The sequence below is a fragment of the Neoarius graeffei genome, chromosome 11 (genome assembly GCF_027579695.1).
Source record: "Neoarius graeffei isolate fNeoGra1 chromosome 11, fNeoGra1.pri, whole genome shotgun sequence".
Lineage (NCBI taxonomy): Eukaryota > Metazoa > Chordata > Actinopteri > Siluriformes > Ariidae > Neoarius > Neoarius graeffei.
The window spans coordinates 44,218,651-44,246,277 of NC_083579.1; the positions used below are offsets into that span (position 1 = coordinate 44,218,651).

The window sequence follows — 27,627 nt, forward strand, 5'->3', positions numbered from 1 at the left end:
TAGGTACTAACCATGCAGGGTGCCCAAACTTTTGCTTCGGGCCCTTTTCCTTTTTTGTCATTTTGAAAATGTAAAAGAAGAAAATAAAATTGTTTTTGCTTAAAATATAAAGGGAACGAGCCATCTTTAACTTTATGCCTTTTGGAGATCATGTCATCATCAACTTGCTTAACTGTTCACAGTAACAGCAATTTTGACCAGGGGTGCCCAAACTTTTGCATACCACTGTATATGGTTACTGTTACTGTGTATGGTCAGAAAAGACGATAGACAAGTGTAGCCGTTGCACAATAATTCTACAAACACCAGCGAAGTTATTTAGCTGCTGGCTAGCTGTAGCTTCCAGCATTAGTATGTGTCAGTATAGTAATGTAATGTAGTGCGGTGTAGTGTAACGCAGGGATCGACCTCAATCTGCAGAGCTCTATGTCACAATCTGTATGCAGCCGGCCAGATGTTTTCCTATTGCAATCGCATGGCCACTTCAGGTAGCCCTGTATGCATTCTTTGAATGGTCTTCTGCGTGTTAAATAGTTACAAAATTATAATAAAGCCAATACTTTACGATTTATTTGGTGTATACTGAAGAAATTACTTTGGCCATGGGAAGGGTGGCGGGCCAGAATTATAATGTGACGGTGCACCACTTTAAAAGCGCCCGTGGAGAACACTGTACTTAGTACAGTGGTGCTTGAAAGTTTGTGAACCCTTTAGAATTTTCTATATTTCTGCATAAATATGACCTAAAACAACATCAGATTTTCACACAAGTCCTAAAAGTAGATAAAGAGAACCTTGTTAAACAAATTTGACAAAAATATTTTACTTGGTCTTTTTTTTTTTTTTTATTGAGGAAAATGATCCAATATTACAGATCTGTGAGTGGCAAAAGTATGTGAACCTTTAGGATTAGCAGTTAATTTGAAGGTGAAATGAGTCCGGTGTTTTCAGTCAGTGGGATGACAATGAGGTGTGAGTGGGCACCCTGTTTTATTTAAAGAACAGGGATCTATCAAAGTCTGATCTTCACAACACATTTATGGAAGTGTATCATGGCACGAACAAGGGAGATTTCTGAGGACCTAAGGAAAGGGTTACAAAACCATCTCTAAACAGTTTGGACTCCACCAATCCACAGTCAGACAGATTGTGTACAAATGGAGGAAATTCAAGACCATTGTTACCCTCCCCAGGAGTGGTCGACCAACAAAGATCACTCCAAGAGCAAGGCGTATAATAGTCGGCAAGGTCACAAAAGACCCCCAGGGTAACTTCTAAGCAACTGAAGGCCTCTCTCACATTGGCTAATGTTCATGAGTCCACCATCAGGAGAACACTGAATAACAATGGTGTGCATGGCAGGGTTGCAAGGAGAAAGCCACTGCTCTCCAAAATGAACAATGCTGCTCATTTGCAGTTTGCTAAAGATCATGTGGACAAGCCAGAAGGCTGTTGGAAAAATGTTTTGTGGACAGATGAGACCAAAATAGAACTATTTTGTTTAAATGAGAAGCGTTATGTTTTGAGAAAGGAAAACACTGCATTCCAGCATAAGACCCTTATCCCATCTGTGAAACATGGTGGTGGTAGTATCATGGTTTGGGTCGGTTTTGCTGCATCTGGGCCAGGACGGCTTGCCATCATTATGCTTGCTGAATTATACCAGCGAATTCTAAAGGAAAATGTCAGGACATCTGTCCATGAACTGAATCTCAAGAGAAGGTGGGTCATGCAGCAAGACAGCGACCCTAAGCACACAAGTCGTTCTACCAAAGAATGGTTAAAGAAGAATAAAGTGAATGTTTTGGAATGGCCAAGTCAAAGTCCTGACCTTAATCCAATCGAAATGTTGTGGAAGGACCTGAAGCGAGCAGTTCATGTGGGGAAACCCACCAACATCCCAGAGTTGAAGCTGTTCTGTACGGAGGAATGGGCTAAAATTCCTCCAAGCCGGTGTGCAGGACTGATCAACAATTACTGCAAATGTTTAGTTGCAGTTATTGCTGCACAAGGGGGTCACACCAGATACTGAAAGCAAAGGTTCACATACTTTTGCCACTCACAGATATGTAATATTGGATCATTTTCCTCAATAAATAAATGACCAAGTATACGATTTTTGTCTCATTTGTTTAACTGGGTTCTCTTTATCTACTTTTAGGACTCGTGTAAAAATCTGATGATGTTTCAGGTCATATTTATGCAGAAATATAGAAAATTATGAAGGGTTCACAAACTTTCAAGCACAACTGTACATGTGTGCTGAGGTCATGGCTAAAATCATTTTTTTTTTAAAATCATATATTCAAAGTATATTCCAGGTTATTTGTACGAGTAAGAAAAATAAATTTCCGATAACATTTAGATTTTATGGGCAAGGTAGTAATAAATTTAGGATTTGTTCACCTGTGTCGATTTAATCTCCAGTACACTGTAAATGATTCCGCATATCTCTGCCTAATTTTGTGTTATTTTCCACACCCTGTTATAACGGGTGTGCTTGAATAATCAGAAAAAAACCCAAACTTCCTGATTTGTAGCTTTGTCCATGTGCTCAGTAACATTTCACTCTTCTACACGCTGTTGTACACCTTGTTATTGTGACCTCATCCTGAGACCCAAAAGTGGAAAAACACCCTCACAGACTGAGTCTATACACTTCGTTCCTTGTTTACTATGTCCTGTACGAGAAACAGGAGCCGAGTGCGAAAAAGTGGAAGCGTTGTGGGTGAAAAAGAGGAAGAGTTGTTAAAAAAAAGGAAACGTGGGTGGATGTGGTGGCAGCGTAATGTGTGGAGGGGGGGCAGCTTATTAGAAGCTGGCTGATTGTGAAGGGGAAGGTGAAAGAGATGAGCAGACGGTCAGGCGGATGTGGTGGACAGAAAAACAACACCGAACACCAGAGCAGTTCACATGAGCTGCCAGTCGTGTTGCTCTTTCACACAAAGATGTGAAGTATGTGGGATTTAGTGGCAGTAAAGTCAGATGGAAATCTGCTTATTTGATTGGGGAGTGCAGTGTATTTTGTCACAGTAACTCGAATGAAGTGTGTGTGTGTGTGTGTGTGTGTGTGTGTGGTGTTAATTCTTTTCAAATGTGTCAGAATTTCAGTACAGTACTGTGACTGTTAAACGGTTTATAATTGTTACATAAATCTCTTTAATACATGACATTATTATAGGAAATCTGTTTTATTGCACTGCTTGTGGCAACGGAAACCAGTAAAAGGATGTTGGATCAGATAATGGACAAAATACCACGTTATTAATCCGGAGAGCCGATCTTGATAACGGAACAAATAGCAAAGATTGGAATTGTATTTGAAAAATAAATTGATTTCTAGAACTGGAAGTGTTTATATATAAAGAGACTTGCTGCTGTTGTTTTGGGATTTTTTTTTTTTTAAATTACGTTTACACTTTATTATATTTACACAGTGATTTTTGTGTGAAGGTTGAACTGTAAGGTGCTTCAGTTGAAAGACATTGTAATGTTCAGTATGATTTGAAGAAAACGAATCTCAGCAAAAATGTTATTTTTGATCGGGCAGCGAGATGAGTTTGTGGCCACAGTAAAGTCGCTCAGCATTTGATGTTTATCTGACATTCAGAAACACGGATACTTTGGTTGAAAATAACAAAACGCGCACATTATGCATCGGTATGATCGTGTTACTCGTCATCTAATGTTATCAATATTCAAAGCTCCTTTTTGGGAGCAGCAGGACAATAAATAATGGTTTTATCAAAGCACCCTCCCCTCTTCTGAACTTTTTAATTCCTGTCCTGTATCCAACCTCTCAATTATTTTAAATAGATTAAAATCTGGAAGAGGAACTGTGTGGGGGATATTTTTATTTATTTATTTATTTTTTTAATTGTATCATGACCCAAAAGCATGTGCACATCCTGATAGCAAAAGTAACTGGACAAAGGTTTACATAGCTATTATTATTTTATTTAAAGGAGACATATGAAAGTGGGCGGCATGGTGGTGTAGTGGTTAGCGCTGTCGCCTCACAGCAAGAAGGTCCTGGGTTCGAGCCCCGTGGCCGGCGAGGGCCTTTCTGTGCAGAGTTTGCATGTTCTCCCCGTGTCCGCGTAGGTTTCCTCTGGGTGCTCCGGTTTCCCCCACAGTCCAAAGACATGCAGGTTAGGTTAACTGGTGACTCTAAATTGACCGTAGGTGTGAATGTGAGTGTGAATGGTTGTCTGTGTCTATGTGTCAGCCCTGTGATGACCTGGCGACTTGTCCAGGGTGAACCCCGCCTTTCGCCCGTAGTCAGCTGGGATAGGCTCCAGCTTGCCTGCGACCCTGTAGAACAGGATAAAGCGGCTAGAGATAATGAGATTACGAAAGTTGCTTTTTGAGTGCTTGTGCACATAGATTTGGGTATATGCCTCTCCACTCATGGCTTGAGAACTGCCTTTGTGAATGAATATTCATGAGAAAAGTGCTACCTGATTGGCTGGCAGAAAGGGGGGGGGGTGTAGTGAGCAGTGCCTCATCATGTAAAGGAACAGGCACTCAGCTCAGAAAGGAAGCAATGGTGTTTTATCCTCGTGGTATTTTGACCAAAGTATGTCCTAGACCAGGGGTGGGCAATTATTTTTTCCATGGGGCCACATGAGAAACAGAGAATTTTGTGGAGGGCCGGACCAAAAGGCTGAACTAAATTCTGCATAATATTAATTGTATTTCTTTATATAAAGCAGTAAATAACATTGTTTGTTTGTTTTTACAAACTGCTAAGAGTCTGGAAAAAACGAGGTTGCCTTACAAAAAATGTCATTTACTCAATCAAATTTCCCAAAACAATGGTTAACAAAACGTGAACGTTTGTACCTTTTTTTTTTCCCCCAGTCACATTCACCCCAAAACACAATAAATACATCACAATATTGTCTTTCTACTCCAAATATTAAGCAAGATACATCATATTATAATAATGATGCCCACATTTGTAGTCTAATCACCTCATTTGGTGTCTTTCAGTTTATTTGTTCAGTGAGAGAAATCTAGTCTCTGTTGGTCTTTAACGAGTGCATCAAAGTCAGGTTGAATGTCTGAGGTGGAGATGCGAAGCACAGCTGACAGATGATTATCGGTGAGAGAGGATCTATACCTGGATTTGTTAAACTTCATCACTGAAAACGTCGATTCGGTGTAGGTATCAGATCTACAGATCGGCTCGGGCTCCGGCGCCTGCTGGTGACGTTACACTATGTGATTGGCTGGATCGTTTGAAGGATGACGTACAAGTTTGTGGTTGGTCTGGACAAATTACGGAAGTAGTTATCGCGGGATTAGGTTTCGTGGAATTTCATGTCACGCGCGTTGCGTTTTTGTTGAACACAACTTCAAAATAAAAGCAATGCACATTCAGTCCATGCATGAGGTAAAATTAGAAAATACGTTTATTTTATAATTTCTAATTAACCTTACGCGGGCCGGTCAGAATGAACCAAAGGGCCGGATGCGGCCCGTGGGCCGTAAAATGCCCAGGTCTGTCCTAGACGTTTCATTAAGATCTCAGGGAGTTGTCTCAACTTATGGAAAAGGAGTATATGATGTCACCTTTAATGGATAGAAATTTAATTCATATTTCCCTTCATCAGTTGACTCTCTATTCCACCCGAGATGTCTAAATGAATGTCTTTTTATTTAGATTGAGATAACAGTCTTATTAGAACAGATCAGTAGTTTGATCAGATAGATCATGTGATAGACCCTCGTCCAGATTTCTATAGTTTAATGTATACCGCTTTCCCACCTCGCTCACCATCATCAGCCTTGAGGCTTGATTACTACAGATTCATCTGTAGATTCACACCAAGACCTGCAGAGAGTTTTATACATTCACTTTTCACACCTGTGCTGCAGGGCAGTGAGTGGCTGGTCATAACAGAGAAGCTTTTTCCCTTCAAGGCCTTGGGTTTTAGTGTTAGTCTGCTAGCTGGCGTCATCGGCTCTGAGGAACATTCTGATCTAACCGAATGAACACGGATCATGGCATCAGTGTTTAGGCGGGTATTCCACAAAGTAAGCTCATAAAATGTATTTGAAAAAGGATTCACAGGTCAGGTTCATAAGTGTGTCAAAATCTATGCGCGTCATGTTCCTGCTAACTCGGATGACTCTGTAGTAATCAAGGCTCAAGTGTGAGAACATGCAGTGTTTTTAAACTTCCTTGACCATCAATTGCAGAAATAGCAAAATGTCAAAGCCCACAAAGAATGAACTCTGTTTCACCTCATATTGCATAAATTGTTTGTTTGAACTCTACAAGAAGAAGAAACCTTTATTTGTCACATGCACACTTCAAGCACTGTGAGATTCATCCTCTGCATTTAACCCATCTGAAGCAGTGAACACACGCACGCGCGCACACCCAGAGCAGTGGGCAGCCAGACTACAGCGCCCGGGGAGCAGTCAGGGGTCAGGTACCTTGCTCAAGGGCACTTTAGCCCAAGGCCACCCCACGTTAACCTAACCTGCATGTCTTTGGACTGTGGGGGAAACCGGAGCACCCAGAGGAAACCCACGCAGACACAGGGAGAACATGCAAACTCCGCACAGAAAGGCCCTCGCCGGTAGCTGGGTTCAAACCCAGAACCTTCTTGCTGTGAGGCGACAGTGCTAACCACTGTGCCGCCCAAGAAATAATTACAAAAGGAAAGCCCTTGAATGTTTTTGTTTGTTTTTAACAAAAACACTTGTATGTACTTATGCTCTGCTTTATTGAGTAGGCTGTGTCCAAAAAACAAGCCTTCAAGGCCGACTAATGCCGCTTTTCCACTACCAACGCGGCTGAGTCGGGCTGAGCCGTGCCGTGCTGAGTCGAGCTGAGTGGGGCTGTTGGAGTTGCATTTCGACTACAACCGCGCTGAACCGTGCTGGCTGGAAGTGGGTGGACACATTGGGTGGAGTTAGCGAAAGTGGGTGGACGTCACGTGATGTCGTTAGGCGGCACAAACAGTGACATCAGTGATCTTTTAAGCGGTAGTCTCACGACCCGGATAGTAAACAATAAACATGGAGGACATGGAGTCGTTAGTGTTGCTGGTCTTGGTGCTGTGGCTTGTTGTCACCGACAACGCCAACAGATACTGGCAAGAGCGTATAGATGAGGCGAGGCGCATAAGGCTTCAGAAATTTTCGTAATTCTTCTTCTTCCAGGTTTACAGTGTTTACAGATCCCAGCGTGCTCGCGGGGCGTGTGTGGGCATGTGAGGACACTCCTCCTCACCAATCAGTGCACAGGGGAGTGTCTCCTCACGCCCCTAGCCTCACTCGGCTCGGTTTGGCTCGCTTCAGCCCCACTCCAAAACCGTGCAAGTTTTGGGTGCTGAGTAAGGCTGAAGCGAGCTGAGTCATGCTGCTCTGAGGTAGTCGAAACGCGAGCCGTGTCGGGCTGAAGTGAGCTGAAAAAGGGTAGTGGAAAAGGGCCACAAGATGACAATTACCCTACCCGTTTTTCTTATTTTAAACAAACCGTGGTTTTCAACCACATAAGCGCCCATTTTCTGACCGTTTACAATAGTAAACGACTTTAGTTAGCCAATTACTTTCACATATTTTACACTCTATTGCTGATGATCGGAAATGTTCGTAAGCTCCCCGACAGGTGATGTCGCTCACAGTACACACCGCCATATTTGAGAGAAGAGAGAACAGTGAGGATCATTTGTGTCCATATTTTTTAAGATCATTTGAAGTAATGGTCGGATCCAGGCGTTGTGTGGGAGTGTAGTGTAGAATATCCCAGCCAGGTTAAAGTTAAGTTGGGTCGTGTCCCCCCCCCTTACGTTCGTTAATCCAGGGGTGCCACCACTTCCTACCACTACGCTTTCGACTCATCCATAAAAAACTTCAAGACATCCCCCGGCTAGTCCACCGTAATTACCGTGGTAGACAGTCCAACCCCCACGGCAACGCAGAAAGAGGGTAAACAAACACTGTCCTATCCTCAGTGTTTGTTTACCCTCTTTCTGCGTTGCTGCGGGGGTTGGACTGTCTACCACGGTAATTACGGTAGGCTAGCCTTGTGACGTCTTGAAGTTTTTTATGAATGAGTCGAGAGCGTAGTGGTAGGAAGCCGAGGGTGGATACAGGATTTATGTGAACGTTCCAGCCACCTGCTACAGGAGGATGCAACAATGGCAGAAGTGAAAAAACTCGCCTGCATCAATTCCCAAAGGACAAAAAGGTAAGAAGGTGATGGATAAATGCCATTTGCTGCACAGGGACAGACCTCTCACGGGCTAACTGGAATGGTCCTTCGGGTGCAAAAACAGTACATTTGCAGCTCGTGTGCTCGGAATATTTTGAAGAAAATTGTTTCACTCAAGCAACTCTGCTGCACCAGGCATTAGGAGTACCGTACAAGCCAGCGCTGAATCCAGATGCGGTTCCCACAATCTTCGGCCAAAAAGCAGATAAGACAACACGGTCAGTAGTCCGCAAAAGAGAAGTTCAAAGGGTAAGAAGACACTTTATGGCTTCCCTAACTTTTTATTAAGCATGATGCGCTATTTTGAGTTCCTTTGGGCATAAACGTAATAATTGCTGATGCAGCTAAGCAGCTTGATGTTTGTTGGGTGTCTCGCTTTGATTGTGTTGTCAGAAAAGCCTCGGTAATGACTAACTAAAACAACTCTATAAATATTCACTTGTGTGTAACTGATTGATATGGTAATGCTCGTTTATCATGATGATCATCGTTATTCATGTCATTGTCCGAAATACTCGTGGAAATCGGTGAAGAAGTGTCGCTGGCGCTATGGTCCATTTTGTCGAATATGGCTGTGTATTGTAAGTAACGTCACACTTTATGGAAACCGTTCGGAAAGCAGCTCGGGTGTTTCCGGCAATATTTCCGCCTTTTTCCATACAAGTGTGATATAACGCGTAGTTTCAGCCTCATTTTACAGGTAAAGAGTTCAGGTTTGTCCGTAAGTCAGGGTTGCAGCTCATTAGTACACCATTTCAGATGTATAGTGAAAAAATCGACATTGTCACCTTAGCAGACCTTTCAGGAGGTGATTTGAAATTAGACCACATCATTCCAGAAGGCATTATATTACTGGCTTTTATCAATTATTACAGTGAAATGATGGGTTTAAGAGCAACATGAGCACAGAAACCAATGTGTCAGCAGTTGACTTAATTATAAAAGTGAATCTCAGAATGGTATAAGGACGTGCCTGAGTGCAAGGCAAGCCCCCAGGAGGAATTCCTGCTTTTTATGTCGTGCGTTACCTGACTGCAGACTGCATCCCCAATCCTATAGAAACGTGCCACTCGTGAGGCAGTTGAGTGATGCAGACGGTGTGAGAGACTTTTTGCTTTTGTCTCAAAATGATCTGAGAGCTGGTGGCCTGAACACATTTACGCACTGTACACTCCTTCACGCACTCAATTTTCAACAAATGGACGTGGCTTTATAAATAACGTTCAGTCAGCCTCTGTTTTTCCAACCGATCATGGAAAAGTATTGAAAAATGATGTCTGCATTTTGGATGATGTATATAACCTATACGCATCTTATTCATGTCCCAGTAAAAATTGAATGGATTATGAACGGGATGCGTGTAAAGCCTAGGTCACAACCGGACGTATGATTTTTTTTTTTTTTTTTGGCCGTGCGATTTTTGGCGTTTCCCAAATCGCTGCTTTTTTTTTTTTTTTGTTCATGGAGTTTGTCTTGCAACCTGAAAAAACCGTAAGCGCCCGTAGAGTTTGTTTGACATGACAAAGAACCTCTGCGGCTCGAAAATCAGCACGTCACACGCGTGCCCTCCGTGCGTTTCACGCGCGCCCTCCGTGCATTTCTTGCGTTTTTTGCACGTAGACCGGCCGTAGGAGCATGTACGGCCGGTTGTGACCGAGGCTTTACTGGTACGCATGCACAACCGAATTCTGAAATGCACGAGGTTTATCAGTTTAGTCTGTGCATTAGCATACCTGCAACATAGCTAATAACCAACAAACAAAATGTTTATTGCTTTTTCTTTGAGCAAATGCAATACTGGGGGATATGTTCAAAAAACAACAAACATTTAAGCTGATACTTTGACGTTTCACCATCTGCAAAGAAACATCAGACCAACCCTGAGCAAAAGAAAAGCTTTTTCTTTGAGCGTTCACTCCAGCACCCCTCCCAACTTTAAACCAGGTTTACATATTCTATACATCAACTTCAAAAAGAAGCCATTTCATTACTTTTGCTCCCTTTTAATATTGCGTCTGTTTCATTTTGCCTTCTGTAAAATTGCCCACAATTATAATCTATTACTTAGATTAGACAAGTTTGCATACAGTATTTAAAAAAAAAAAAAAAAACAATATTAAATGATGACCATTAAACAGTGTGCTAGCGTGCAACACTACCACAATATGTATTTAGTACACTTGTTCATTTGGGCTAGCTAATAAACTGTCAAGGAGTTTTTATTTCCCTGGCTACACATACCAGATTTTGAACTAATAGCCTCAATAGTTAATTAGCTAGTAGCTTTGAGTTAAGCATCATGACTATGGACTATAGTTTTAGGCCAAGAGGCTCTCATTTTAAGCGTGCACTGGATGTACCAAGGGGCCCAGATGTTGTTTGATATTGGCACTGAGGGGCCTGGGTGCCCTAGTGGTCAACTTGCATGGTGAGCTCATGCCTTAAGCACTGGGGGGCTTCACATTGTAAGTGTTGCAGGGCCTGGGGGCCCTAGTTGTCAGTTCATGCTTTAAGCATGGAGGGGCCCTAGTGGTCAACTCCACTCTTGAAACACCAAAGGGGCCTGGGGGCCCTCACACTGTAAGCACTGAGGGGCCCAGGGACCCTAGTGGTTAACTTCTCATGCTTTTAAGCATGGAGGGGCCCTAGTGGTCAACTCACTCTTACCCCTTTTCCACCAAATCAGTTCCAGGGCTGGTTCGGGGCCAGTGCTGGTGCTGGTTCACAACTCGTTCAACTTGCAAGCCAGCTGAGAACCAGTTTGCTTTTCCATAGCTCACGGTGCTAAGGGAAGCCACATCATTATGTCGCTGTATACGTCAGTTACGTCGCTACGTTTGCATAAACCTTGGCGCGAATATCGAAGCAAAAACAACACGGAAGAAGCAGCAACAACAATAATAATAATAATAATAATGGATGACTTCCCGTTTGTACAGCTGCTGCTTCTCGTCGCTTAAAAATGGCGATCTTTCGCGGTCTTGTTATTGTTGGTCTTAACAACTCCGCCCCCCCTCTGACGTAAGCGGTTCTTTCCTCTGGCCCAGCAGAGAGTTGGTGCTAGCCTGGAACTGGTTTTTCTGGCCCCAGAGCCAGTTCTTTGTCAGTGGAAACCGAAAACCCGGTTCCAAACTAAGCACTGGCCTCGAACCAGCCCTGGAACTGCTTTGGTGGAAAAGGGGCATCTTTAAACACCAAGGGGTCTGTGAGCCCTCACATTGTAATTGCTGAGGGATTTGGTGTGGCAGTAATGGTCAGCTCACATTTTAAACACCAAGGGTATTGGGGGGGCTTCACATTGTAAGTAATGAGGACCCTGAGGTGCCCTAGTGGTCAGCTCATGGTGTAAGCACCCAGGGGCCTAGTGGTCAGCTTGCACTGTGTGCCCTGGCGTTCAGCTTCCTTCAGAAGTTTTAGTTTCACAATATTGGTGGTTTCTGTGGAGGAACGAGACACTTGAGAATATGAAGGCTGTTCCAGCCAACCAAATGGCTATGATAGACGATAGCAACCTGAAGCATGTCTGCTCAGAGCCCTTTCAGTGTTTCTGGCCAACATGCTTGACATGGGGAAGCATTTTGCAGCTCATATCCCTCAGGTTTAATTAGGAAAAGCTGACCATTGGAGAATGTAGAGACGAGCTGATGCTAGCCAGTGGACAGTTCACCCTTTTTGCAAGATGGTGAAAGCCATTACAGGAAACACTTCCTGAAGTTGAGAGGGGCAAGGTTTAATCAGAGATTGAAATTGGGTATGAATCCCTTAAGTCATGTGATCACTTAGTTTTGCTTTGTTTTTTCCCTTCAAAAAATGCAAGACCTTCACAATTTTGGCAACACAGTGATTGACACCATTCTTCAGAAACATGAGGCCACTTTGCCTCTTGACACTCCGCTATAAGAGAATGGATGCACTTGAAGCAAGCAGGAAAGCACTTGGCTGTCGCCTCTGTCTGTGACTTGGTTGACGAAGTAAATACAAGCAATCTGAATTATTACGCTACGTTCACACTGCAAGGCTTAATGCTCAATTCCGATTTTTTTGTGAAATCCGATTTTTTTGTGAGGTTGTTCACATTAACAAATATATGCGACTTGTATGTGATCCTCAGTATGAACGAAAAGCGACCTAAAAGTGTTCCGCATGCGCATTGCAGGATACGACGACGTCACACGCAGTGAGCATGGCCAGTGTTTACGGAAGTAAAACCGCCCGGTTGCGGTATGACTCATCCAATCTAGCTTGAATAGCTGCATCCCCCCAAATGGAAATCAGCTCCCTAACCTCTGCGTCCTTCCATTGAGAAGATTCAGAACCTTCACAGCCCGAAGCGTCCCTCGCATTGATGTCATGCGCAGGGGCGCAGATACGTTATTTGAACTGGGGGGGACAAAAAACTGGGGGGGACAAAGCTGCCAGCAAACCAACCCCAACCCCGATACGCCTGTCAAACTTGTTGTGGGTTACCATAGCAACCAAGCTCGAGCTCGCAACCTGTGCAGTCTGCGCAGCTCAACCAACCGAATATCAGTCTTTGTTTTGTTTTATGTGAGTTGTTGCAACTATGTATACACTGCTGTGCACCTCAATAAACCGAATGGTAATTAGTCTTTTGATTTTTCCGTGAGGTTTGCCTTATGCAAAGAAAGACAGCATAGACGTTTTTTCCTCCCTATAAGTGGGGGGGACCGAACGAAGTGAATTTAAATCTGGGTGGGACGAATCCCACCCGTCCCCCCCCTCTATCTGCGCCCGTGATTATGCGCCATGTTGTTGTAACTTTTTTTGAGAGACCCGCTGCCTACTTGAGCGCAGAATAGTGACGTTTGTGGCTTGTTGATGACGTGTAAGTCGGATGAATGCGACCTGGCGGTTCAGACTGAAGTCGCATATGAAAAGAGCGGATAGGAATCGGAATTAGGACCACATATCCAAACGGCCTGGGTCGGATTTGAAAAAATCGGATCTGTGTCGTTCATATTGTCAATAAAAGATCGGATACAGGTCACATATGGGCGAAAAGATCGGATTTGAGTCACTTCAGCCTGCAGTGTGAACGTAGCCTTACTCTGATATCTACAAGATACTTGGTCTCTAACGCTAACCTTGAGCTGTGATTCATCAATACATTTGTGTGTTTGCAGCATTTTGGGATCGAACGTATGGGTGTCATGGTTAAGTGTCTACATACTTTTGGCCATCTAGTGCGTCTGTCAGGGCTGGATAAATGATAAACGTAGTAGTTTCTCCCCCCCAAGTGAAAGCTCGAATGTGTTGCCCATTCTCATTTTCACTGGTTGGGATTTTTTTTTTTTAACCAGGCTAACTAGCAGTTACCTGATTTAATAGCAAGTTAAGTCCATTAATACAAATTATTAAAACTAACTTACGGTATGAATATCCTGGGAGAGGACAACGGTATATTTTTATATAATTCTCTTTTCACAAAAGTTCTTTAATAGCAGATTGTTTATGCCCTCGACAGGATGTCCGCCACTTGTTGGTCACGTCACATGTAAAAGATGTTATTTGAGTCCAGCGAGCACCGTCTTTTTCTCTCGGTTTTGTCAGTTTTTCCATATACCTACATGTTCCTGATTCTGAAAAAAGAATGGTCATATATTCACAGTAATTAATACTTTTACTAAGTCCTTCCACCGTCAGCCAGCTCACACCCCAGCGATTCAGTATGAAGTCGTGTGTGCTATAGTTACAGCACTGAGGAGTGTCACACCACCATGAAGCTTATTATGTTTAACCATAACCTACACACCAAATGTTTTGCAAAGGTCAATAAAGAGGAGGGTGTTCCCCTTTAAAAAAAAATCTGGTTGTCTTCTGTGCAACTACGAATTAAACTAACAGCCCAGACACACAGTCTCTGTACGTGTATATTTGAAAGTGAAAGATCTGGAAGTGTGACCTCTCCTGAGGGCTATGGAGTGCGTATTTGTTGGATGCCAGCCTGGCTGACGCACAGCACCCACCCCAACTGGCATGTGTCGGCTGCTCAGTGTGTTCATTGCCTGCGATGACTAGCAGTGCCACCCACTGAGGCAGTCATAACATAGTCAGTAGCTATTTCTTGCACACACACAATTATAGAACCAGAGTTCTGGGTTCCTACACGTACAATTACATGCCTTTACACACTAACACACAGTAGTATGTGGTGGTGGTGGTGGTGGTTGTTGTTGTTATTGCCCTGTCTGTGAGTTGTACTGCACATTTTGAATCCAGTTTAGAAAGGTGAGTGCCTGGGCTTTTCTGTAAGCTGCCCCGTGGATCCTGTTTCTCTCCCCCTCTATGTCTCTCAGGTTCTCTCTGTCACCACTGCTGTGGCTATGATGTGTCTGCATTGTTGACATGCTGTTCCTGGGCTCATTGGCAGCTAAACAGCTTTAGGAAAGAGAGCAAGAGGGAGGAAAGGATGTAATGTGGGAAATGCACTGCGTGGCCAAAAGTATGTGGACACCTAAGGCTGGGCATACACTGTGCGATTTTTGGCCCGATTTTGACACGATTTTCACTCGTGCGACTATTTTGGAGATCGGGCCGATTTTTGGCTCAATCGTGCGTCTCGGATCGTGTAGTATACATGGGGTAACGACAGGCGATTAACACCTCACGACCTCCTCCCGATCGATCGGATGAAAATCAAACCCGTTTGAAATCCTGGTCGCCCATCGTGAGGCTATCGCACTGTTGAAGCAGTGTCACGAGCCGATTTACCTCAACCTGTCACACTGCACATGCGCGAACACCGATACGGAAGAGAAAACAAACACTGAGCAGCACTTCCGGTCTCCTCTTCTTCTTCACGTTTAGAGATGGGATTTATGGCTCTTTGATGGGATCCGCATCTTTGTGATCCGTTCTTTGAAAAGAGCCGTTCAAAAGACTGGCTCATTTGGCTCTTTTTAAATATTTATTCAGTTTTAAGAAGCCAGCGTCTAAAGAAGCCAGATCCCTCTGCTTAGACAGTGACATCAATATTTCTGGACATACCTTTTATATAAAGCAACCTAGACTTACATTATTGTAACCCCTAAACGCTCATAAATAACCATTAAAAAACAATGAGGGCTTCAATGAATGTCCATGCAGAACGGCTTTTCTGTAAAAAAAAAAAAGAACCCACTCAAGAACATAGTTATCAAGAACGCAAGAATATTTTATAGAAAAACACTTGTTTTACAAAAATATTTAAGTCTGAGATACAAAATAGATACAACTAGACAAACAGATAAATAAATAAAATACACAAAAATAGAACAAACAAAATGACGATAGAATAAATTAAATGAACATCCGTGCAAAGTAGTTTTCCCACAATATTATCATTAATATCACACAACAACATTATAAACTATCTGAAACACAGTACAGAAAAAGAACGACAGAAAGAACGGCTCCCCCAGCTCGAGACTCGGTTCTCATCGTTCATGCCTAGGAGCCGTTCAAAAGAATCGGTTCGTTCGCGAACGCCACAACACTATTCACGTTGCAGTTCCGGATACAAGAATCTGGAAGTATGGAAGTACAGTGTGAGCAGCCAGATCGCATCCGAGCATTGGATCGTATAGTGTGAGAACAGGAATTGTAAGCTGCGTGCTGTTTACCCCTGCGATTCACTCGTACAGTGTGAGCAGCAGCTAAATACCGCGATTGAAAAAATCGCACAGTGTCTGCCCAGCCTAACGGTCACACCCATAGATGGGTCTTCCTCAAACTGTTGCCACGAAGTTGGAAGCACTTGATGGTATAGAATGTCTGTCTTTTATAGAATATAGTGTTACGGTTTCCCTTCACTGGAACGAAGGAGCTCAAATTTGTTCCCGCATGACAATGCTCCTGTGCACAAAGCAAGCTCCAGGAAGACATGACTTGCCAAATTTGGAGTGGAAGAACTCTGGTTTTCTGCACTGAGCACTGACCTCAACCCCACTGTGAACACCTTTGGGACGAACTGTAATGGGTGTTCTTGCCCAACGTCGGTGCCTGACGTCACTAATTCACTAATGACCTCTTGTGGCTGAATGAGCACAAATCCCCACATTCTGAAATCAAGTAGAAAGCCTTCCCAGAAGACTGGAAGTTGTTCTAACAGCAAAGAGGGGGCTAAATCTAGAATGAGATGTTCAACATGGACATAGGTGTGATGGTCACGCGTCCACATATCTTTGGCCATATAGCGTAGGTGGCTCCAGCTAAAGTTTTGTTGATCTCATGTCTTACAGTGCCGCCTTTTAAGATTTATCTTGAAAGCGTTACGCACAGTTAATGTTCGAAAAGCCACAAAAACTAACCTTCAATTAAATCAAACAAAATCTCTTTCACATGCTAAAATTCTTGCAGATATTAAGTGGTGTTCTGATCTTGGTGCGAACAAACAGCTTATAGGCTGGTATTTCTAAAACCACAAACCACTTTCTTGTTCTAACATGTACAACACAATACCGTTAAAGAGGCTGTAGGTTTATAATGCTTATTGTGGTAAAATGACTTCCATGATGCAATTTACAAACGCGCTTACGTCAACATTTCCTTTCATTGATGGATTTAGTCGTGAAAAAAGATCCTTGGACTGGCAGTGTACATTTATTTAAAACACAAATTACAGTTAAACTGTTACATGATTGTTAATATTTCAGTATATGAAGGAGCATTGATTTACACTAAGTCCATAGGCTACTAATGCCAGTCTGCAACTAATAAAAATGCTACGTTTAAAGAAAGTATTAAAATTTGGTGTAAAGTGGATGCTGATACAGTAAGACTTTAAAGGAGAGACGCAGAGCCTTTATTTTAAAATACATTTCTGAGTGGATAGCATCTCCATCCTTGACTCTTGTATGCTACATAAATGGGAATAAAAAACATGTATTTTTGAGAGTTAGAATCGACCGCAAAGTTGGTATTCGAGCTGCCCCGCTGAGCCAGCCAGCCCTGAGCGCGTGACGTCACTGTGGTAACCGGTTTTAAGGCCGAGGCCTTTGACAGCTATAGACCAAAGTCATATAAATAAAAATTTATGGTGAAAGTAAGAAATACCGTCACAGACTTGCTCAACTAAGACTGATTTGACTTCATTGGTTGTGGGTTGACTCTCATTAAAACAGGAGAGGTGTTATAACTTATGCAACATACATGTACATGCATGCATTTTCACTGATAAAACGTAAAAGGCTAATTAAATAATCAGATGAACTGAGACAATCATATTCTGAAGCAAATTAAATAATCTTATACCGGTAACTTAAACGCACAATACAAGTTACATGTATTAATCTAAATGCAGGTAAACAACGAGTGTTTGTTTTGTATCCAAATGAGAGTCGGAGCTTACCCGTCTGTGTTCTCGCTTCTTGAAGGCCGATTTGTTTTGAAACCATCTGACTTTCAGTTGTTCGTTCAGTTCTCCGTTCATTCGTTTCTTCCACGTAAGGGCGAGATGGCAGCGATATCCCGCAGAGAAATCAGACGGCTGCTCCACTCATTCTCCATTTTCTCCATACCGAGTACTCCGCCATTACTGCTCGGCTCAGACAATTACTAAATCCAGGATAGGACGGGATGTCACCGGTTTTAGCAACAACTGCGGGGAGATCACTGCCCGAGCGATACGTCCCGTCCCATTTCATCCCGGGTTTTACCAACAACCCTCGGCTCACATTCCGGGAGGACTGGTGCAACTGAAGTTACTTTCCTTTTTTAAAAATAAATAAATACTTTCCTGTTCTTGTAGTTTTATTTAATTGTTGGTACTGCACCCTCTTTCAATACAGGCTTCTAGCCAACGCTCCTCAACAGATCAGAGGTTTCGTACGAGTCTTCAGTAAAACGTGCAGGGCAGAGGAGAGACCACTTCGTAGGCGCCCAATGTGCCCGTGAACTTCTCGCAAAACGCGTCCAAATCTTTGCAGTTTGAACATGAATACAACGTAAATCCACCTTCTGTCGTGTTGCTGCACCCACCAGCAACACATCTACGTGGCATGGCGATAAATTAGCTCAAAATGGAGGATCGGAGTTACAGTCAGCTCTGTGTTTTAATATAGCGGAAATGGTAATGAGACCGATAGACTTCCTGCTGTGACGTTACGGATGTCGAGGTCATTCACTCAGACCGCTACCTATATGAAATCACTTTAGTCGTAAAAATTACTATATTAGATTTATTGTTAACGCTTAAAACTATTCCTGTGCCATTTCTTGAGGTCTCAAGGCATTTATAAACGAAAGTGAGGCCATGGTTCTGCGTATTTAGGAAGGAGAAACGGCAATGTGTCAGTTCACTGTGTTGAAGCTGGAATGCTTAGTGTTCCCGATTATACTCCTACAACTGATGAGCTAAACTTTGGGGAAGATATAATTCAGTCACGGTTACTTTTGTAACTGAAAATGAAAATTGTATCAGCTGTTTCTTTTTTCTTTCTTTCTTTATTTTTTTAAACACAGTGACTGAGAGAGAGAGAGAGCGCCAAGTTACGAATTCAAATAGGCAGCCTGATACCAGATGCAAGCCCCCCCCAAAAAAAAAAACCAAACAAAACACATTTTGTGGCTCTTTTCTTTGGTGTACTCTGTTCAACATGGACTCTTAAAGTACCCTATTTAGGCGAACCCTGATCAACTCCTTTTTTTTATTTATTTATTTATTTATTTGGTTGGTTGGTTTGTTTGTTACACGGCAGGCTGCTCTTCTCAACCCCACGACTATAGTTGTAAGTGCCGTGAATAGTGACAGCGCTCTCGCTCCTATAACAAAGTGTCTTTTGATTGAAGAACCCCCTTACTTTGCAAAACGGGTGGCTAAGCGGGAGTCGTTGTCCTCTCGATGGCGTGATGAAAAATGACACCAGCCGCAATAACATATTGGGCATCTGCTGCAAAATGGAGATGCGTTAAGTGCGCAGATCTGGGAGGCAGATGTTTTCTTACGTGCCCCAGTTGTGAGTCAGGCAGATTTTGGTCGATCGGAAATTGTACATTTACATTAGAGACTTTGGTAAATCCTCATGGATGGAGATAATCTCCACTTTTTGGTCTGCGCCACCTGTAGCAAGTAGTTTCCTGTCGATTGAGACGGAGAGAAGTGTGATGTTATTACTGAAAAGGAGGATATTAGTTGCACCTTTTGATGAATGCGATTGCGATTCCGTTCATGAGTTCAGGCTAGGGTGTGTTCAGTTGTCTGACAGGTCCATCACAGTGGGAACATATCAGAGCTCAGTGGATGGCAGAGAGGCAGCAGTTTGCGCTGGCAGCTCTGACTGATTCTGCATGGCTCAGAACTGAAGCGCCAGGAGTAAATGGGCCAATTAAGGACAGCTTGCTCAGCCTCTGCATGGGGTTAATACCACTCTGCCGTAATTAAAAATGAATTCAGATTCTCTATCCTCGAAAACTGTTCTATTCCAACTTTTTGTTCACTCTGTTTCTCACCAAGATGTTGCAGATGCTTCAGTTGGACTTTTTTTTTTTCCCCCCTAATGCGTAAGCTTTTTTTTTTTGTACTTGTACAACATCTGGCACACTGTCTCCTTCTGGTTTTCAGCAGAAATAAAGGTTTACTGGTAAAGGGTACAGGGTTTTAGGTGCAAGTTGTGAAAAGGGGAGGTCTGGGGTCCCCCCCTCATTATTTCAGGCTAACAGCACAAGCGTGTGTTTTCGAGTGGGGTGGTTATAGCTTGGTAGGGACCAAATGTCCCCCCAAAAATTGAAATAGCTGACCTTTTTAACCCTATAGACCCTTTTCACTCACGTGACCTTCGTAAGCGCAACCGCCATTTTGGACATGAAATAACGGTTTATGGCACAGACCCTTTCGGTTCTCGCTCATCTAGCTGCTACAATGACTGCTTAGACTGCAACAGTAATACCTAATACACATTTAAGTATCCGTCGTAAAGACGTGAAACTCGTCGAGTGACGAGTGTGTTCATTGATAAGCTAACACAATCTAAAAGTAGACATACCATCACACTGCCCTGGCGCTGTGTACAGTTCACCTTCTATGGTTTGTGCACTCACTATTTGCCATTACTTTCTCCAACCCAGTGTTCGAACTATGCCGATATTTTCGGGGGGGTCCCTTTTTTTCCCTTGGGGGGGGGGTGCTTGCGCTTGTCTGAGCGCAGATCTCCAAACACATGAGAAGCCTCTCTTACGCACATATCACACGGACTCCACACACGCATCGCGTCTGAAGTCATAACTCATCAGGGGAAATCGTGCCCGCATTGGCATGTTCAAAAAACAACCTCGCGTCAACAATGATACCACACGCAAGAAAAAAAAAAAAACAGTCAGGCTACTCAACACATCTGATCCACAGCAGCACCAAAGCATCACTGGAAATCATGTCAACAACCAATCTTCCATTTCAACACGCGTCAACAAACAAATGGCACCACAAACATGAACGAATCGGTCAGGCTACCGATTCCAAACCCACAGCAGACAAATAATTAAATGCATCTTACCTTAAAGCAGAATCGACCACAAAGGAAGTGTGTTGGCACTGCTGGCACACTTCCTTTCTACTAGTTTGTGTCCCCAACCTGGCAGCAGCAGTCGTTGTCATGTCGGTTTATTTTATCTTTGATGTAAACACAACACTTCGGATATGCAAATGCTTCCCGTTACACACGATTGCTATGTCAATAAACATCATTTTGCCAATATTTTAGAGACCATCCATCTTCTCCGTCGGTCAGCATCTGTCAGGATCCGATAAAATGATAAATCTTGCCTTGTGTGTTGATGGTTACTACAGCCAGGTGCACAACAATATAATGGCATGATGGAAGTCTTGCTGAAAGTAAAAACTTTCTTTGATGGCTATATTCCTTTCGATGCTTCGCCGTCGTTCCTCGTTGTTGGCTGTGGTAGACTACTGGTAGCACATGTCCAAAATGGCGGCCGCGTTTGTCGTGACGTCACGTGAAAAGGGTCCATAGAGACATTTCTCTGGTCCATGTGTAGAAATGTGTCTCGTCGTGCCCCCCCCCCCCAAAAAAAAAAAAAAGCTAGAAGGTTTCGTTTGGTAACCAAGATTAAAGTTAGCATTAGTTTTAGGTCCAAGTTTAATTAGCTGCAATTAACTCTGCGTTAATAATCATTTTAGTGCAAGTTCCTCACAAAGATAAGTCTTTTTTTTTTTTTTTTTTTATATACTCGCAAGAATTCTAACTAGCGTGCTAGTGTGCAGTGTTGCTTAACCAGAAATAGATATTTGTTTGAGTTCTGGTCAGCAGTGCCATGGTCTTCTGCATGCTTCATAACTGTTATATATGATAAAATTACAAACAGGGCGACACGGTGGTGTAGTGGTTAGCACTTTCGCCTCACAGCAAGAAGGTCCGGGTTCGAGCCCCGTGGCCGGCGAGGGTCTTTCTGTGGGGAGTTTGCATGTTCTCCCCGTGTCCGCGTGGGTTTCCTCCGGGTGCTCCGGTTTCCCCCACAGTCCAAAGACATGCAGGTTAGGTTAACTGGTGACTCTAAATTGACCGTAGGTGTGAATGTGAGTGTGAATGGTTGTCTGTGTCTATGTGTCAGCCCTGTGATGGCCTGGCGACTTGTCCAGGGTGTACCCCGCCTTTCGCCCGTAGTCAGCTGGGATAGGCTCCAGCTTGCCTGCGACCCTGTAGAACAGGATAAAGCGGCTAGAGATAATGAGATGAGATGAGAAAATTACAAACATGGTAAGAGCAGTAGCAGAGGTAGCAATGTGCCACATTTAACAGCTGCAGATCACACAGCTACAAGGTTTTCAGTGTGGTCACATCCCCAGTGCTGAGAAACAGAGGTTGCTGTAGTATGATTTGCACGATGAGGTTGCAAAGTTCTGGGGAGTCACCGCTGGCAAAAAGAATGAGAGCCGCTGGCATAAGGAACTTGACTGGGTTAAAAAAAAAAAAAAAAGGTTAGTCATTTGTGAGGCCAAAAATCATTGGTGAGGTTACAGTGTGATCATAATCGCCCTAATCTGCAGGTGTGTATTAGAATATCCAAAAGATGAATTTGATAAACTTGCTGAGTATCATGCAGGAATCCAGCATTTGAAATGAAACCTTTCTGTCTTCTTCACTGCTCCACAGGAGAGTACATTAAGACGTGGAGGCCGAGGTATTTCTTGCTGAAGAATGATGGTACGTTTATTGGTTATAAGGAGCGGCCACAGGACGTGGACCAGCTGGAGACGCCACTCAATAACTTCTCTGTGGCACGTGAGTATCTCACTCTGACATTTATTGTTGGTGGGGAAGTGATTTTAAACTTGTAGTCCCCTTTATTTCAAATTTTGTTTTGCATTTGAGCAACGCTCTTAAGCTCAGTAATAGAGACGGTGTCCCTGCAAAAACAGAGATAAACGCTTTAATAGGTGAATTGTGCATATATTCAGGCTGACCCCAAGAACTACAGAACTTCAGTTTCAAGTCTGTTCCAGCACTTCTTTCTGTCTCACTTTCCCCTTCTGAACTCAGTCGAGCATCACCCCTCCATCGCTGCCAAAAGCCGCTTGAATGATTGAACAGGCTAATTAGACAGCCATATTGTTTGTTAAAGGAAATGCTTCCACCCTGACACTCGTGAGTTATAACGGTTATTAAGTGCCTTATTCTCATTATTTATCTCGGCTCTGCTCTAAAGCAGCAGCAGCATCATCAGCAGCAGTCGTCCCTGGCGTCAGACGCAGTCAGTCGTGTAACAGCAGTGATGTTGGTGTACACCGATGACACGGTGCAAAGCATTCTGGGCTGTTGATGAGCCCTGCTGGAGCGCAGTGGTGGCCTCCACTCAAGTCCTCCATCTCCTCGACAGGCCTCTTATGTCGCTCCCCCCCCCCCCCCCCCCGCCTCTCCTGCCACAAATGGCTCTGTGCTACAGCTTCCTCTTCCACATATGGCTCCTGATGCGACTGTATTCCACTGCCATTGTGTTTTGTTACTTCAAAAAGCACAAGTCATGATTTTTTTTTTGTTTGTTTCATTGCTAAAAAAGACATGAGTGTTCAGTATTTAACTGCTGATGTACAGTTTTCTGATTCTGCTAGACTCTTTAGTGTAAGCACAGAGAACAAAAAGGTGTCAATTTTTGAGCATCTCCATGACTCATTACTTTAAAGATAGTTTGAACCCAGTGTGGTGTATACAAACCATATCATTTATACTGTACGTATAGAGAGGGCAGTCTTTGACAGTGGTGTGGTGTGATGTTACCATTGACCAGAAAACATGGATAGTGTATCATCTCTCTTTTTTTTTTTATATATATATCACGGGCGATTGCTCTAAGACAACGAGGGAGGCTCAGCCTCCTCTAAAAATGACGAACATCGTGTAGGATGAATTGCGCTAGGCTTATGTTATAGCCGACCTTATAACATTTGCTATTTCAGATCCAGAATCATAGAAATATATGTGCTCAACCCACTACAGTGCGAAATCATTCCGTTATAACTTTCCCCAGTTCACCTGATGTGCGCGTGAATTTTTCCCCCTCGTGACAGCGCGATGCAGCCCAGCCTCAGTGGATTGGGAGCTATGTGCTTGTCAATCTCAAAATGCAAGACGATTATTGGACAAATACCTGCGAAAATGCCCGCCCACGGACTCCGAGCCTCACATGGGAGGGACATGGCAGTTTCCGCGAGGAGACGTGATTGGTGAAAGCGGCCGGATATTTTCTTTGATTGACAGCTCGTTTCAACTATAGACAGGCAGCGGACAGTGTTGCCAGATTGGGCGATTTGGCGGGTTTTGAACATATTTTGGGCTGGATAACGTCAGCAGTATCTGGCAACATCAGTTCAGTCCCATGTGGATTCGCAAGTGCTGTGGTGTATTGTAAGAGATCAGCTTACATTTCGATTTCATTCATTACATACGGTTTCTACCAGCTTTTTTAGTTTGTATATATTTTCATTGTAAATATAGTGTAAATATAGTGTTAAGTTTGCTATCTTAGTTCCAGAAATTTCGTTTATTTGAGTGACTGAACTTGAACTTGAGGGGGCTAGTCAACTAGCAAGAAAGCTGCGCACGGATGCCAAGCATTGCTGATTTAATTTTGGCGAAGCCATTTGCCAGTCTTCCTTTCGAGGAAAAAATTAAAGAGCAGGGTAGACCAACGCCTCAAACTGACTTGGTGAAAAAGGTCGGGAATAATACTCGTTCCTTTCAGCTCTCCTGGTACGAGAAAGTGAATTGGCTAACAGCAAGTGACCCACATCAACAACAGTAAATAGGCTACTTTCATGGATGGACCAAAAATATAGAATCTATTTAAAATGTTGATGCTGAGTATATTATATTGGAATATATATTTTTCTGTTTATGAATTAAACACAGCTACAATTTGGAAAACATTTTTAAACAAAAACACAGCCGAGAACATTTCACACTACAGACCTGGATTAAAAGTGAAGGGTTATCGAAATTGTCAATAAAACATTTCTCAGTCAAAATAAGTAAAATATAGGGAAAGTGTCATTGAATGAAATGTGTGGCACCCAGCTCTACTGCTGAGGTTCCTGACAAAGAGCTGCTTTCAATAATGATCAATTTTTAAACAACATGCCACAATTTTAAAATATAAAATGTTAAAATATAAACACACACCCCCCCCCCCCCCAACACCACCATCATGTATATTGGACAGTAGGCTAATGGGCCAAAAGAACCTGTTATTTCACAGTTTGTGACGCTGCCAACAATCAGCCAGATCAGAGGCAAGAGTATGGACAAAATTGATGTTTTTTCTTTTAAAATCTGGAAATATCGTAACCGACCAGCCTCCCCTGTTTGAAAGACTACCAGCCGCCACTGATATATATATAAAGGGAGGCCCTCATGGGTCTAGCGCCCCTACTGGCTGGCTGCGGTACAGTTTTTAGCCCTGCCCATCCCTATGGTATGTTTCATTGACAAAACAGCTGATTTTCCATGTCCCTTTTCTCGGCTGAATTGTCTTTCCATCTACAGTGTCTAATTCGAACAGTTAGTTTTCCCTATGCTGATATCTGCATTCCCTCCCCCCAAAAGAAATTAGTTTTTAAAACATTATTTTACTATACAGTAAGGAGGCGTGGATACACTTGGGAATGACGTGATTTGACCGATTTCGCAGAAGAGCCCACTGTAGCCAGCCAGCTAACTTAACCACAGAATTTACCATCATATACCTACTTATTTGAACTTTTCTGGACACATGCGCTAAAACGGTTGGCCATTTCTATAAATCACTTGCAACATCAAGAGGTTTCACAGGAAAAGGCTAGTTTAAGCACACTAGCTACATAGCCATGTAGCAGCCTTGACAGCTATTTTATTTCAGTATTAATGACGTCCAGCTTGCCAGCTATTGAAATTTGCACAAAAGCCATTTGTTCATCAGTGAACACATACACTACCAATAACATTAGGATGGGTTTTACAAGTAGGCTAGTTAGTTTACAGTGCACTCGGAGTAGCTATGTGTCCCAAGTAATTACTTATTAACTCGCACTGCACTCCACACTAGGGATGGCGAAAACTAAAAAAAAAATCTTGACCGACCACTGAGCCTCATTAGCCGGTTAAAGTCGGTTAACCTATGAGTTTAAACAGGGATGCGAACGGCGCGCCTTTTTCACAGCTCATGCAGATCCGATTTTTTTTTTTTAGGGGGGGGCGTTGGAGTGTCTGAATAATTTCATCAGAGTAAATTCTGTATTAAAATTACTACATAAGCAAATGCCGTTACAGTCCATGAAAAAGCCGTGAAAAAGTCGGCATCTGCGCCTTTAGTTTGTGTGGATTGTTGGCTACAGACCGAAACATACTTTCAGAATGCACTGGCCAAGGCAGGACTAAACTCCATGTGCCTTCTAATAATAATTTTAAAAAAAAAACAGAATAGTAATTTGTAAGCTAAAAAGCCTGTGTCTACACTTTTTTTTTTTTTTTCTTTCGCCGAGTGGCAGCTGTGTTCAACTGGGGCGGGACATGACTGAATGGGTGTTTCTGATTTGTCAGCTGTCGTCCTTACACCGCATGGCATGCCCCAAGCGTTTACAAACACAGAATTCCAGGTTCTCCGCTCCAAAATCGGCAGCTTCAAAACGACTGATTTTTTTTTTTCACCGACAACCAAAAAAAATTAACCAGTTGACGTTGATTCGGTCAACCACCGGTCAAACGGTCATCGGTTAACATCCCTACTCCACACCGGTATGATGAATGAATTTCCAGGTCACGTCTCTGTGATTTTTAAATCTCATCTCATTATCTGTAGCCGCTTTATCCTGTTCTACACAGTCGCAGGCAAGCTGGAGCCTATCCCAGCTGACTACGGGCGAAAGGCGGGGTACACCCTGGACAAGTCGCCAGGTCATCACAGGGCTGACACATAGACACAGACAACCATTCACACTCACATTCACACCTACGCTCAATTTAGAGTCACCAGTTAACCTAACCTGCATGTCTTTGGACTGTGGGGGAAACCGGAGCACCCGGAGGAAACCCACGCGGACACGGGAGAACACGCAAACTCCACACAGAAAGGCCCTCGCCGGCCGCGGGGCTCGAACCCGGACCTTCTTGCTGTGAGGCGACAGCGCTAACCACTACACCACCGTGCTGCCTGATTTTTATTTATTTATTTATTTATTTAAAATGTCCTCCTTAGATGCATCCGTGTTGATGAAATATCTCCAGCTGAAACTATTTAAGCTCTCTGGATAGATGTAAAAGAGAATTTGAGAATGTGGCTGCATTCATCTGATCATTTCTGCTACTGGACATTGGGAGAAGGCAGCAGGCCTGCCGGATGAGTAGGCGTAACTGTTATTGACTCTCATCCGTACTGCACAGACTCTGACTCCAAATTTGACAACATGGCAGAGGTATTTGGGCTTCCTTACTATCGAAAGGGAGGCAGTGGAGCCATGTTGTCCATGTTTTCTACAGTCGATGGGTGTTTTTATAATTTGATATTTTTACAGTATAATAGCAGAGTGTAAAAATATCATGCTTTCGTTGTATTAAGTGAGCATTTGACAGCGCGCAAGCTGGTCGGGAAAGTTAAAGGAAAAGTTTATGAAATCTTTGCACAGAATTTTAAATCCCCTCACTGCTGTTCCTTTTCCTATTGACATTTCCATTAAATGTCTTGTACTGTTAGTATTTATCACGTTGCTGCTGTTATAAGCTGAAAACGAGTGGTTGAGAGGAAAGGTGGCATGCTGAGCCCCCCAAAAAGAAATCGAACCGTCTTACCTCACCTCAAAACTGCTCCTAGACTAGTACTAGTACTTAAAAACCCCATAGGAAAGATGATTTAGTACAGCACTCTCATTGTGGCCAAACTGCATTTCTGTTCAAATATTAAAGCGAGCACTAGGA

General features: G+C 43.1%; 1 protein-coding gene across 1 annotated transcript in view; it reads left to right on the plus strand.

Moving 5' to 3' along the window:
• Positions 1–27,627, plus strand: part of akt1 (v-akt murine thymoma viral oncogene homolog 1) — a 143,795-nt gene that overhangs the window by 77,961 nt on the left and 38,207 nt on the right. Inside the window, exon 3 of the mRNA XM_060933974.1 lies at positions 22,339–22,467. Coding sequence (XP_060789957.1) covers positions 22,339–22,467 — 129 coding nt within the window. The remainder of the gene's footprint in view (positions 1–22,338; positions 22,468–27,627) is intronic.